Below are 14,084 nucleotides of genomic sequence, written 5' to 3'. Positions count from 1 at the left end.
ATTTCAATTAATATGCTTATCATACGGAACTGTCCATGTTTTATTTCTGAAACACGTGTCGTTGTCGTCATCTCCATCCATTCTTGTCTTTTGTGATAACCTCCAAACTGTTTCCATTTCCCACCTTTCCTGGAAGCGGCACGTACTCGTGTCCGTGCCCCCCTCCTCCGCCCAAAGCATCGTGTGAACTCTGTTGATGGAGAGAAGAGCCTGGGCCAGATTTGCTACCGCTGTGGCCCCTCTAATAAACGGGGGTGAACAATATCCATTATTAAAGGGGTGAACAATATCCGTTGCACTGAGACGTGTTCTCATTTAAGTTGAAAATGCACCAGTGGGTTCCTTGCTCCTCTCCCCGCCATTGGATTTTGGAGGCAGAATCCCGGCGGATGCTGTTGGGGGGTTTGGTGAAGCCGTGCGGGCGGCCCGTGCTGCCTGGGCAGTTCAGACCCCGCTTGGGCAACAACCTTCCTCCTAAGACAGGAGGCTGCTGTACCTGCCGGTGCCTACGTTCAGTCTGATTAATAATTAACAAGCAGTGTTCCCCTGGCAAAGACGGGCTCTTTGCACATCCCCGTGAGCGCAGGGGCCGCCTCTCCGGGGGACAGCACGGTGTGCTGTGTGCCGCCGGGATGGCGGGATGGGTTTTTCTTCTCCTGTGGGGTGGCAGAGCTGCTACTCTCCTTCACCCTGACCCCCCTGACATCTCCTCCATCTGTTTTCCCTCGTGTCCAGGGAGAAGCAGCAGCTCTCTCCCGCTCTCTGTGTGGAAGGGACGGGGACTCCAGCTCTCACCAGCGTGCTCTTTTCCCAGCGGGTCACCGGGGGCTCCCAAAACACCCCCCTCCCTTATTATTATCTTTATAGCAGATATTCCTCGTGTCCCACCTCTCCCCCAGTAAATTGCTTTACTGCAATTACAAGTTATCACTATGGGTGAAGAACTTGAGTCATTATTTTGCCAAGTGCAGGAAATGTGAACCATTCTTTGCCTCCCCTAATCACAATGAGTTTGCCGGTTGTTGAATCAAGAAGATAAAAATAATCCTCCCTGTTAGAATAGCTTTTGTAATCACATGTGACACATAGGGCTGCACATGGAGAGGTCAACATAAGGAAGAATAAAAGGGGCCGTGCTCCTGAAGATGCTGCAGTCAGGGCTGGCCGTGCCCCCCCTTCCCATGCCGTCTCCCCCCACCCGCTCTCTGGCTGCGCTTGCCTGGGAACAACTCTGCCGGCTGGGATGGCAACAAGCAAGGAGTTTTGTCCCATGAATGAGGAGCAGGCGAGAGCGTTTGCTGGGGGGAGGACATTTGCATGAATTCCCCTCCCACAGGCAGGGTTTGCATCACGCAGACCTGGAGCCTGATGGATTTTTTGGCTCTGTTGCTGCAGGCGGCTGACCTCCCCCTGGAGCGGGTCGGGCGCTGCCGAGCCAGCGTCTGTGGCTCTCCGGCGGTGACACGATGATGTCAGCCGGATCCGGCTGGGATGGGCGAAATGGTTAAATGTCCTCTGAGTCCCTGGGCAATACAGCTTTGGAAAGCCGTGCATCCCATCCCTGCCAAATGCTGGGCTCCTCCGGGGCTCCAGGCTTCTGCGCTCCCACCGCTGCTGCGCCGGGCACGGGACTGTGTCGGCAACATGAGCTAATGCTGACACACAGTAAATATTAGCAGGCAGAACGATGGGAATCAGAAGGAAAATATTTAACAGTTCATTCTCTTCCTACAAAGATTTCCATTTAGAAAGTTAACTGCAGTGTGCCTCTGCATGACATTTCTTTAGAACAAGGGAAAATCGAAATAAAATGGTCAGATCTGTAATAGCTAAGGTAAGAGCTGAGTTGCTGGGGCTTAAAAATTTCACACGAACTGGTTCAGCTCTTGGGTAGATGAGTGCAACTTGGACCGATCCAGTGAGTGCTAAACTGCAGCTTCGCACCTGTGTCACAAGAAAAACCAAACTGGGTGACGCTGCCCTCCTGCCTGGGGCCTCTTTGCTCTGGTAGGAAGGAGTTATCAGCTGAGCGACTTCTAATTTTTTTTTCCCCGTTTCATTAAAAACAAAACCCAAACCTAAGCCACAAAAAAACCCAAAGCCCCAAACATAATTTTGCAAAATGAAAATAGGAACAGGACATTTTATTTTTTCCAGGGGGTGTAATTCCTAATAGGGAACGGAAAGCTCCATCCTCTCACAAGCCAATACAGCTATGAGTGCTTAAACCCAGATGTAAATGATGTTAAATTTCCCTTGGTGGAATAAGGGTAATACCTATCAGAAAGCACAATATTTTAAAAAAAAAAATGGTAATTGCAAATAATGTAAATGTGGAGAATGTTTTGGAATAAGTGAGCGTGTTGTGCAATGTATAAAAACGTTAGTCATGGCTCTTCATATATTTGTTTGTGTCCCTGGCAGGCTTCAATGGCTGAGAACAGTATACCTCTATACACTACTGCTTCCATGGGAAATCCCACTCTGGGCAATTTAGCCAACGTGATGAGGGAAGAGCTCAACGGTGCAATGGAGCATACGAACAGTAACGGGAGTGACAGTAGTCCAGGACGTTCCCCTATGCAAGCAATGTAAGTACGGCAGAGGCACGTGTGCGGCTCTAGGTGATGTCCTACGGTCTTCTGAAGCGTGGCTCTGGAGGCCTTCGCAGTTGGTTCCTGAGGTTCATGGATGGAGCAGCAGGAGTACGCATCTCCGTTGCTTAGGTCGATTAGAACGTAAAAGGGCCTTTTACCAACTTCCGCATAAAACCGATCAGCTCAGTCCAGTCCAACAAGCACGCAGAGCTATAGAATTGTTAACTTGTTTGCAGTTCTCTTCTTTAGACCTTGCAAAACATCATAGGCAACTGCATTTCTTGTAGAAAAAAAAAAAAAGAGATTTCTCTCCCTTTTGGTCCATACGACAAGCGTGCCGGTGGGGCAGAGCTGGGAAATGGGCTTGTTTGGCGGGTCTAAGATGAACCCACTCAACACGCAATGGTCTTGCTAAGCATTAACGATGGCACACGAGAAGGTCTGCGTGATTTATAGATTGCTCTTAAAATATCAAAAGGAAAATTAATACGAGCATTATAGCAACAGACGGCAGTATAATGAGTGCATATATAACCTCGTGAAGTAATGGGGGATCGCCGTCCCTGCTCAACGTGAATGGCACCCGGGCAGCGCGCTGGCGCAGGAAAGGGTAAGGCAGGAAGGGTGTGATGCCCCGATGGGTGTGTTCGGTATTTATGGGGTGCCGGAGTGAGTTTGCAAAGCTATAAATTCCCCCCTCCCCTCAAATTACATACCAGGTAATTGGCGGCTGGTGAGGAGAGCCGGAGTTTTTAAGTCTTGCAGTTCTCCAAAAACTCTGCGGAGTCGGTGGGTGCCTGCGCAAGTGACCGGGTGCGAGAGCCGTGCTGCCTTTCCTTCTGCCTGTGCCTCAAAACGGGCTGTGAAATTACTGCCTGGCTCGCCACGGCTCGCATTACGCATTAAAAAGGGAACTAATTTGTAGTCTTTTACTTCAAAGTAATTTGAATAAGGGATTTACAAAAGTAAGTCGAAATCAGAAAGTAGAAAAACATTAACCTAATACCACGATAGTAATTAGTTGTGAAACTAATTAGCATTTAATGGCAAAAAAGTTTCCCACCTGCATAATGTGTTGTCAGAGGGGAGGGGGCACGAAGGAATCTGAGGCTCTGGGTGCTTTGATATCGCAGCATTTTAAATCAGTGCACAAAGTGCTTTGAAAAAAAAAAAAATCTTTAAAGATGGCAACATTCATTTTTAATTAATAATTAATTTAAACATTGTCTTTTACCATTTACTTCAAAACATTCAAATAATGTGTTTAGCTTTTCCAGTGATTGTTTGTGCAGTATTAATTATCTCTCCTAAAGTAGCGTTGCATGACACACTTTCCGTCTCTCACAGACGGATTCATCTTGAGGCAGTTTTAGTCACAATTCGTTATCCTCTGCCCGTGACCACGTAGGGCCGGCACGAAGGAGGAGTGGAGGGATGTGGCTCTTCTCCAGAAACAAGACTTCTCCCAAGGGTTTCTCCTGGCCTAGCAGACAGGGATGAACGTTTATGATGTTGCGTTAATCCAAGTAATTATTTTTTTGCAAGTTCAAGGCTAGCGTAGCTCACGCACTTCTCATTTCACCTAAGGTTTCGTTGTCTTTGAAGAGGCTGTGAGGAGGGAAAAATAACCGAGTTGAAACAGGCTAGGACATCTTCCAGAACTGTGCATAGCCCTGGCCTTTGTTGCACTTAATAATCATCTCTTAGCACATTGATACCAAGGTGAGGGGCACAGAACGAATACTGGAGAGAGAGGAGGACGGGGGGAGGGATGCCTCATTTTCATTATTCACCAGAAAATCCAATTTTCTGTTGTAATATGGAAATGATTGTTTCCTGAGTGTTTTCATTTTCTCAGAATTGATAATATATGTGTTCTCCGCTGAACATTTCTTTTTGCTTAAGTAAAATGTGGCCGGGTGATGTTCCAATACCAGCCTCTGAGCTTCCCCGTTAAAATGGTGTTTCTAAGTAGTTTGAAGGGATCTAAAGACAGAACACCGTTCACACGTCGCAGGGTTTACCCTGTTTACTAAATAAAATCACGAGTCAACAGCAAATTTCCATACGCTGTGCAACCTCTTATTTTCCGTAAGCCTGCTTTGTTAATGACATTTTCAGGGTTTTTTTTCTCAGAACAGATTTCCTTGTCATAATGCAAATTATTTTTTAAACAATTTCAGTATATTAGAATAAATCAGGCTTTAAACTTTATTGTGAGGTTTAAAGGACCTTGTTAACATGACAGCTAAGAAGTCTAACACTTTAGCTGAAGTCTTGTTACCGCTCATTCGTTTCCTTTTTATGACACATTGAACCACGGCTAGGGTGGTTTTTTTTTTTTGTTCCTTCTCTCTCCCTCCTTTTGAAACACTAGAAAGTAGTCGCATAATTACAGCTTGGGGACATAACACTTTCATCCTGATATGCTCCAAAGGTAGCCACAAAGCAAACTACTCCATGCTGTGTGCACCACCAGAACTCAGTGGCTTTAAACAACAGTCAGCTTTATTAAAAACTCCTCTGTTCCCAGAGTGGACAAACAAAAGAATTACTCAGATGTGAAAAGAAGGGGAATCTGTGTTCAGCAAGGTTATTTATTGTTAACCCCTTCTGGAGGCTCAGGCATCTACTTAAAAGGAATGGGCTGAAATTCTGCTACTACAAAAAAGAAATGGGAAACCCTTTCTGCCCCCTCCCCCCCTTTTATTTTTCCTTTTTTTCTTTTTTTTTTTTTTTTTTTTCCCTTTTTGCCTAGCCCAGCATTTACCTTTTCTGTGATTTAGAGACTGCATTCTTGAGTCTCTAATGGAAGTTTTCCTTCCCAAGTTTGGGGTTTTGGTGAGGGGGTAAATAGAGCTTTGGACTTACTTGAGAGATGTAAAAGTCTCCCTTTGCCTTTTTGCTTACTTAAGCTTATTTATTTCAGTTGCTCTGAAATGTTTGAGCAAAATCACGGATTCAGTAAGGTTTCCTCCTCACGCGCCACTTTGTGGTTACGACTGACAGAGTACACAAGGAGTTGAAATTTTTTTTTGTTGTTTTCCATGCAGATCTCTCCCTGGGGGGGGTTGTATTACCCAGATAACCCTCCTTAATTTGGGGGATGGAGCTTTTGCCGAGCTGGCTGTCTGATGTTTGTCCAGCACGTGAGCTGCTGGAGGAGGCTGGCGTGGCCGTGCCTCCCCGTGGCTTTGTGGCCTTCCCCGGCTTTGTCTCGCTCGGGGTCGAGCAGCCCTTTTCATAACTTGGTGCTTGCTTTGCTTTTCCCTCCTGAAGTTTTGTTCTTTTGACTTCTGGGAACCACACCAAACCTCAAAGAGAAACTCAGTTAAAACAGCCTGGTTTTACCTGCTTTCATAACAAAACCTGAAGCGGGACAGAGTTTGCTTTGGAAAGGTTTGGGGAGGTTTGAAGGAGCTTTCACAGCATTTTGGGTGGTTGCGAGCTCAGCAGGTACCTGTCTTATCTGCTGGCACCAGTTCACTTCTGCTCTCAGGCTGAGCACAAGGTGGTGTGAAGGGTAATGGCTTCAAATTGGAAGAGGGGAGATTTAGATTAGATATTAGGAAGAAATCTTTCACTCTGAGGGTGTTGAGACACTGGCCCAGGTTGCCCAGAGAAGCTGTGGCTGCCCCATCCCTGGAAGGGTTCAAGGCCAGGTTGGACGGGGCTTGGAGCAACCTGGTCTGGTGGGAGGTGTCCCTGCCCCGGGCAGGGGGGTGGAACTAGATGGTCTTTAAGGTCCCTTCTAACCCGAACCATTTTGTGATTCTGTGACACTGAGATGTGGTCCTTGAGCAGCCTTTGGAGAAACTCCCATCCATGTGCCGAGGCCACCTCTGCTGCATGCGACATCCCTTCTCCTCTCCCCTTTGAAAATTTCCCATCTCCGTTTTCAAAAACAATACTTCTTTTTAAAAAAAAAAAAAAAAGGCAAAAATAAGCCCAGCAGCAGCCTCAAAACCAGAAAGCCAACAAGCAAAACTTCTAAAGTAAAACAGCAGTAGAAAAGATCTCTGCCATAAAGGCCTAGTAGCACACACTTTATCGCTCTCTATGTCTACCCGCTCTTTCCCCCTTTTTCTTCTGTTTTTCATTTCATGTTTTCTCCCAAGTGAGGGGCCCCACAGCCTACTCGTAATGTTTTTCTGGTTGCATATAACCAGCATGGTTTCATGTTCATGGCCACGAGCCGCCGGGAGGGTCAGCACACACACACCTCTGAGACGGCGAACTTTTTTTATGGTTATGCTAATTCTTAACCTCTGATATTTGAATTGTCTCCTCCCAGTTTGATTTTTTTTTACTCCCACCTTTTTCAATAATTGGGTCAAAATTGTATGAGCAGCGTCTCTCTCCTTGTAATTTTTTGCATACGTTGTGCGACGCGCAGAGGAACCTCTTTGCTCCCAGGGATGTGTTGATAGGACACGTATTGGTGAATTTGAGGGGAAAAGGTCTGCGTGCGTGGATGCTGCATCACTTCTCCTCACTGTTCCTTTGTCGTATGGGTTGGAAGGTGCAGTTAATACTTAACTATTGATCTAGCACTTAACAACTCAAGAAGCTGAAATATGCAGCGACTTGAAAGGCATTCACAGCTCACATTAGAAATGCCTGGAGTCAGCAAGTTAGATGCTTCCTAAACTGATCCAGACTCAAGCCAAAGTAAATAAATAGGGTGTGGTACAGCTTTGCACACTAAGCAAGGGTACAGCTGGCTCACCCTCCTCACATGAAATACGCAGGGTTACCTTTGGTTTTTACGTGGATCCCGAGTACATTTTCCCTGTTTGGTGATTTAGTCTTGCTGTCTGTCAGCGCAACGGAGTACAAACAGTATCATCGCTCCTGTCCACACAAAACATAAAACAAAATGCAGCTATTTAAAAATCATTCATTTTAAAGCAAAGCTGCGCAAGGAGAGGAAAAGTTCTCACAAATTGAAGGTTTGCGCTTCAGGTTATGTTTTCGCCTAGCCGACATGGAAGGGGTTAAATCAGCCCGCATGGAGAAAAAACAAGACTCTAGGAGGTGGATATCAACTCAATGAGAGACAGAGTGGGACTTGAACTCATTAACACTTTATTTTAAGGGATTGCCTACAACATCAATTATTTAGGAAGCAAACAGGGTCTCCATTGCTGTGTCGCATTATTAATACTTGGTAATGTCAATAAAATCCGACTTTCCTATAAAGTCCCACCAACAAGACACTATTGACTCACATGGCTATTTTACATTTCAAAAGCTGCCGAACAAAAAAAAAAGGGGAAGGAAAAAAAAAAAGGTAATTTGTATTTGTATAGGATTTGTTGTAAATATGATTTACGAACAACATTTTTCAATTGTTATCATACCCGTTTTGAATGACCAAGCCCCGTTCCCCTGCGGGTTATTCATGTGCTATGCTGTAATGAGAAATTTGGCAGATCTCATCTCTTTAGTACATCCTTGTGCCCACCATGAGCTGGGGATCATGTTCTGCCTTGTTTACAGCTGACAGTGTTATTATTCTCGTTAGGACTGTGCTTTCTTATCATATTGTTGTGTTGAGCGAGCCTTTTCCTCTCTGTTTGTGTTTCCTGGCAGGGCTTTTCTTCCCTTATTGACAGTTTGTAAAAATATGCATTAATTTGGAGTTTAAAGCATGTATCATGGTGTCTCTTTGCTGTGTTTGCTTGAAGTTGATTAATGATAGAACCTCACTTGGGGTCGTCCTCTGGAGAGTTGTCTCACAGGTTCTGCATGTTAACGAGAGACGCCGCACACACAGCGAGCGATGATTAGCCCAGCCTCCGCCGGCTCGGCGGGCTGACAAACTGCTGCTTTGCCGTTCGGGTGCTTATTCCGCTTATTTATCCAAAGATTGTATTAATCAACTTAATATGTCAGCTGAGAGCATTTTCTCTCGATCCCGAGACGGAAACCCTATCGAGGTGCTCCTCCCAGAGTGTTTTCCCGGGGAAGTTGAGCACTGCCTGCCCGGCGTAGCCTTTGGTTGGCTCCAGTGGCTGGCGTAGAAGTTGAGGGTCTTCTCCTTGGTGACCTGGAGCTCCTAGGCCCGGCACGCCGGGTCTGAACCCCCAGACCACCTTGCCTTTCTCAAACCATCCATTTTTGAACGAGCAACTTGCTGATTGCCCGTGTTTTCCTTTTTCCAGGCACCCCGTGCATGTCAAAGAAGAACCGTTAGATCCAGATGAAAATGAAGGCCCGCTATCCTTAGTGACAACAGCCAACCACAGTCCAGATTTCGATCACGACAGAGATTATGAAGATGAACCTGTAAATGAGGACATAGAATGAGTATGTCTGACATCATTATCCTGAGAATGAAGATTGGAAGAACACGTCAAACTTAGCTGTGAAATCTCTCCATTATTGTACAGTCTGGAGGATTCTCAGTCCACTTTGACAACTATGAAATATGTTAACTCTTAGTGCCATCAAGTATCCCATTTGGGAGTATTTTTGATTTTTCTACTTTTTGTTGAAAAAAGGAATTTGTACTCTGTGCATTGGATGGACTTGTTTGGTACTTGGGATTTTCCTCTCTTACAGTCAACATCAGTGTTGTAAATTTGCTAAACTGATTCACTCGCATTTAGCAGCCAGCTGTGGACTGCAGGTCCTGCCAATTTTGGACACTTGAGGACATCAAACTGAGCATGTACACCTGAACTGCAGATCAAGTCTTTGCCCAGATTTTAAGGATTCCAATGGACAACATATTTGCACAGTACTGCATGTTGATTATCACTGCCTTTACTCCATTTTTTTTGTTTTTTGGTTGGTTTCTTTTTTTTTCGCTTCCATTTGGGATGGGGAAGGCCTGTGTGTGCACGTGTGTGGATATGTGTGTGTGCGTGTGAGCGTGTATATCGGGGAGGGGTTAAAAGAAAAAAATTATCCCAAACTTTTTAATGTATTGCTTTTGTTCCCCCGCCCCACTTCTCCTCTACCATTTTAAGTTCTGACCTCAGGCCTCATCTGGGCCCAGGGCCTCTCGGAGGCTTCAACGTTTTCTGTACTTTGTGATGAATGTTAATAGGTGTTTTTATTATACGAAGCTGAATGTCATTGAATTGTTTGTAGTTTTTTCTGTCATTCATTCCAGTTTCCTTCAGATGCCACCATGTTTTCTTTAGCTATGGAAAACATTCCATTTCGGTGTCTCCTTTTTGTTTTTTTCCTTTTTAGTTGTTGTTTTTTGAAAAGGTCCCAAATGCTGCACTATACATGTCGAAGGGTTGTCCAACGGAGAGAGAGGAACGAAGTACTGCAAGAATGAGAATGAATGACAGATGAACATAGAAACACTGTAGGAAGCAACACAGATTCATTCCACAAAGCAGTATTTTTAATTTTACTTTGGGGGGGAGGGGTTGGGGTTTTTTGATTTTTCTTTTTTTTTTTTTTTTTGGCAGCAACGGTGAATATTAGCAAATGCCACAAAATTGAACAGCACAAAGAAACATATGCAGCACCAACAGAGTTCGCTCTTATTAGAGGATGAATAGTACAGTGGCAAGTTCTCGGTTGTTTAACACGAGTTCTAATGGGTCAACAAATCTTTCTGGAATGTCTAAGATTACCGAGATGGGCACCTATACATTTATTATTACAATTTTTTATTTTTTTTTTCTTTTTGCATTTGCAAATAGTGGTTGGAAAGATGACTTCATTAAATTGTTATTGTACGTGGTGATGTTTCACGGTTAAACATCAGTTCAGGATTGCTTGGTGGCATTAATCTGTTTGAATACAAATTAGATTTCAGATTGAACTTGTTACGGGAGTTAATAAGGACGGAGCCCCACTAATGCTAAAGTGTTAATTTTCAGCTGTGCAAATCCAGTACTGCAGTTAAGATTGTTTTGCAATATTACACCAGCCAGTATGGAAACCTCGCCGTAGGATACAGGAGGTGGAGGAGAGAATTCGCGCCGGGGCTTGTTAGGCAAAAACTGGCAAAGCTCTTCAAAGCAAACACGACATACAAAATTTGTTGCGATAGGTCAGTAAACTTCGGTCACCAAACACCTAAACGTTTTCATTTCCGCAACCACTTTTCCGTCACTCATTTATTTATGTAGGACTGTAGCTTTTTTATTATTTCAAAAAGCCTTTCAGAGCTTAATTTATATTCTTCTTTGTACCTTTTTTTTTCCTAAAATTACCAAAGATATTACACAAAGGTAAATTATGTTCTCTGTTATATGCTTTATCTTATGAAGCCAAATATCCTCTTATTGTTGATCAAAGGAGGTTGAAGAATTTAGAGGGAAATGACAAGATGTGGGCTATTGCTAACCTGAGAGGGAAACTGCTCCTTTATTCTAGAAAATTTAGAAGGCCAAGTAGATGTCTGAACCAAAGTTGTTACTTTTTATTTGCAATTCTTTACAGTGACCAAAAGGAAAGTCTGTAAAGAGGAATCGAGGACAGCTTTTGAGGCTAAAACTAGGAATCAGTGTTACTGGTGGAGCTGTGAGAAGGGAGCTGGAGAAAGCAAAGACACAGTTATTTCACGGCAAATTAAGAGTATCAGATAAAGGAGACAGTTTAATAAAATACAGAAGAGAACAGAAAAGCTCCCACAATTTAACTGGACCACATAATAGTATTTCTAGAATTAAATGAGAAAAAAAAAAAAAAAAACAAAACGTTTTTTGGGCTTTGGTTCTACAGATTGTGTGCCACTTCTGTTTCGGGACTGTGCTAGGATGACTGCTTTAATTTTGGTTGATCTTGGCACGTTTTCTCAGTTTTGTTTAGTTTTTGGTCAGCATTTTTCATAAGGAAATAACACTCCTGTCCACTCATAAGCTTTGGTACAAGAAATTTTATCGGCAGTTACTTTTATAAAACTCAACTCTGCTTTCTGTTTCAAAAGACAAAAAAAAAAGCAAAGAAAAAAAGGGCAGTCTGTGGTCATTTGAAACATATTTTTTTTTTTTTTGGTTTTAAATTATATCCAGGCAGCTTCGTGACGTGCCGGCGGTAGCCAGATGGGCATCATGAGAATTGAGCCCTGTGCTTCTAAAACTGAGTGGTTTGCTGGTTAGTTCGGTATTCAGAAGGGGATAAAAATCTGGTAGATTAGTTCATTCTCAGCATGTGTAGCTAGACATGAGTAAAGATAACAGCATGAGAAACTGTTAGTACGCATACCTCAGTCCAAACTGTTAGGGAATGAGTAAATAAAAAAATACATTTCACTCAGTTGCACTTAGTTGTATGTCTTGCATGCTTAGTCTAAAGACTGTAGCAAAAACAAAAAAAATAAAAAAAGAGAAAAAGAAATAAAAAATTAGAGTTTAACATATCTGGCAGGTGTCGCAGCCTTGCAGAAGAACCAACTGAAAATCTCAGGCTTTACATCAAGCAAACTTCACTATGATTTTTACAATTCTGATTCTGTATCCCTTTGGATATACAGTTGCTTCTTTAGGGAGGGGTTTATTATGTTGTACATATATATCCCACTGTGTCTGTGTGAGCCTTTGTCTTTCGGGGGGAGGGAGGGGAGGGCGGAAAAGGTGGAAAGGTCCTTTTTTTAGATATCATTCCTCAAAAGGAATAAATGCAGACCTGTTTGTCAAAACACCTTTTGCTTTTTGTGCAACTGCTTTATATTAACTATACTAAAAAAATAGCTTTGAAAAAAAAAAACTACTGTATGTAATGGAATTGCAGAATACGCTGCACATGTATTTTATTTAGTTATCCTTGCTTTAAGAATATTGGATGACATTTGCTGACATGTGGGAGAAAATCCCTGACTTTTTTTTTTTCAGCTTTTAAATTGTAACATAGTTGACAGATTATTTTTTTTTCCTCCTGTTATCATTGATCGAAGCATTTTTGTACAGTTTTTGTGTTTAAGCTGGTTTTTTTGATACTTTCCCACCCCTTCTGTTATCTTACCACTGCCTTTTCTGGCTGTCTTAAAACAAAGTTCATATATTTGAAAGGAAAAAAAAAAAAAAAGTCGTTTTAAAAAAAAAAATGTTTTTCTCCTGCTGCAGTAAATATTTTGCATGATGAATTCCAGGGTCACACTTTCAAAGTTTATCAGTGAAGTAGTGATTAATAATGGGGAGTGTCAAACTATTGAACTTTTGTATAAAAAAAAAAAAACTTTACAAGGTGCCAAGATGTAAAGACAATTTGTTACATGTTTTTTTTCTCAAAGAAAAGCGTACATTATGAAAGTAGTACCATGTATCAGGTAAATCGCTGTCAGGAATGAGAGTCAAAGCCTTCCTTGTCCACAAAAAAAAAAAAAAAAAAAAAAAAAAGTTTGTAAATGTAAAACCTGTTAGGTTTCTGCATTCAACTAGAAGTGAAATGAAAAATCAAGGCTTATGTAGAACAAGAGACCACAAAAAAATAGTACCTTTTGCTGATTCTCACTCGCAAGAGTCCCGCTGCGGGTCCTGCACGTCCCCTCTCCTGGAGCTCCTGCTTCGGGGTGAGTCCGGGGCAGGGATTCTGGTTCTACAGATATTGAAGATCATTAGATATTTTATATATATACATACATAAATATATATATATATAAAAAAAATTTTTAAAAATAATTTTGAACTATTGTAGTTTTCAGATCACCGATAATTTCACGTTCATTATAGCATGGAAAGAAAAAAAAAAATGTGTTTAAACTCTCTTGAAATCCTTTGGTACCTTTGGTTAATGAACTCAAGAGTGAATTTTTAGATGTTTCAGAAGTCATTTAGTATTCTAGTCTTGCGAGGTGAATTTGCAGTTAACGACTGCATTTTAATGGGCCCAGAACACGTAACAAAGTATCTTCTACCCATAAGCCTTGATGAAAATGGTACAGTCCAGACTGTTAGCATGGTGCTTCGTGTGTATGTGCTGCCAGTAACAAGATTTTTTTTTATTATTTTTTTTTTTTGATAAGGCATAAAAGAAACTCATTCCTTACATCAACTGTAATTCCATCATTCCATGTCTGTTGATACAGACAATAAAAAATGTTGTGTAGTCAGTACTAATTACTGACATTATAGCATTCTCAAATGCAATAAAAATGCTGGTTGTTCACACTGGTAATGCAAGTTGCCATGTCCTAAGTTTTTGTTTTGTCTCCCCCCCTCCAATGAGTCCCGTGTCGCATCCCCTGAGGCCCCGCTGGGGCCCGGCGCTCGCCCGTGGAGCATGTCACCTGTGTCCCAGCACATTCGTGGACAGCCTCATCGCTCTCCTTGGGTCTCCCCCAACCACATCAGATCGCAAGATATTTTAGCAACAGTTTCACGGCCGGTCTGGACAGGGTGGTCGTTTGCTGCTGGAAGCGAGGAAGCTGCTGTCATTCGAAGAGTTCATCCACTTGTCCAAGGAAGTCCATCAGCGTTTTGACCATTAGGGTCACGGGGAGTTGAGAGTGTTTGCTTCCTTGTTGGACTCCACTTCAAAGGATGGAAGAAGGGGTTTTGGGACCTCATGATGCAA

At 42.8% G+C, this 14,084-nt stretch overlaps 1 protein-coding gene across 30 annotated transcripts in view; it reads left to right on the top strand.

The window, feature by feature from the left end:
• The window catches only part of FOXP1 (forkhead box P1), a 395,027-nt gene extending 381,342 nt beyond the window's left edge, over window positions 1-13,685 (top strand). For all 30 annotated transcript variants that reach the window (XM_054215936.1, XM_054215932.1, XM_054215937.1 and 27 more), the window contains 2 exons: window positions 2,425-2,591; window positions 8,765-13,685. In XM_054215936.1, the coding sequence (XP_054071911.1) occupies window positions 2,425-2,591; window positions 8,765-8,909 (312 nt within the window). In that variant the 3' untranslated portion in view covers window positions 8,910-13,685. The remainder of the gene's footprint in view (window positions 1-2,424; window positions 2,592-8,764) is intronic.
• Window positions 13,686-14,084: the final 399 nt, after the last annotated feature.

The sequence above is a fragment of the Rissa tridactyla genome, chromosome 10 (genome assembly GCF_028500815.1).
Source record: "Rissa tridactyla isolate bRisTri1 chromosome 10, bRisTri1.patW.cur.20221130, whole genome shotgun sequence".
Taxonomy (NCBI): Eukaryota; Metazoa; Chordata; class Aves; order Charadriiformes; family Laridae; genus Rissa; species Rissa tridactyla.
This window is presented reverse-complemented; position numbering and strand designations above follow the sequence as displayed.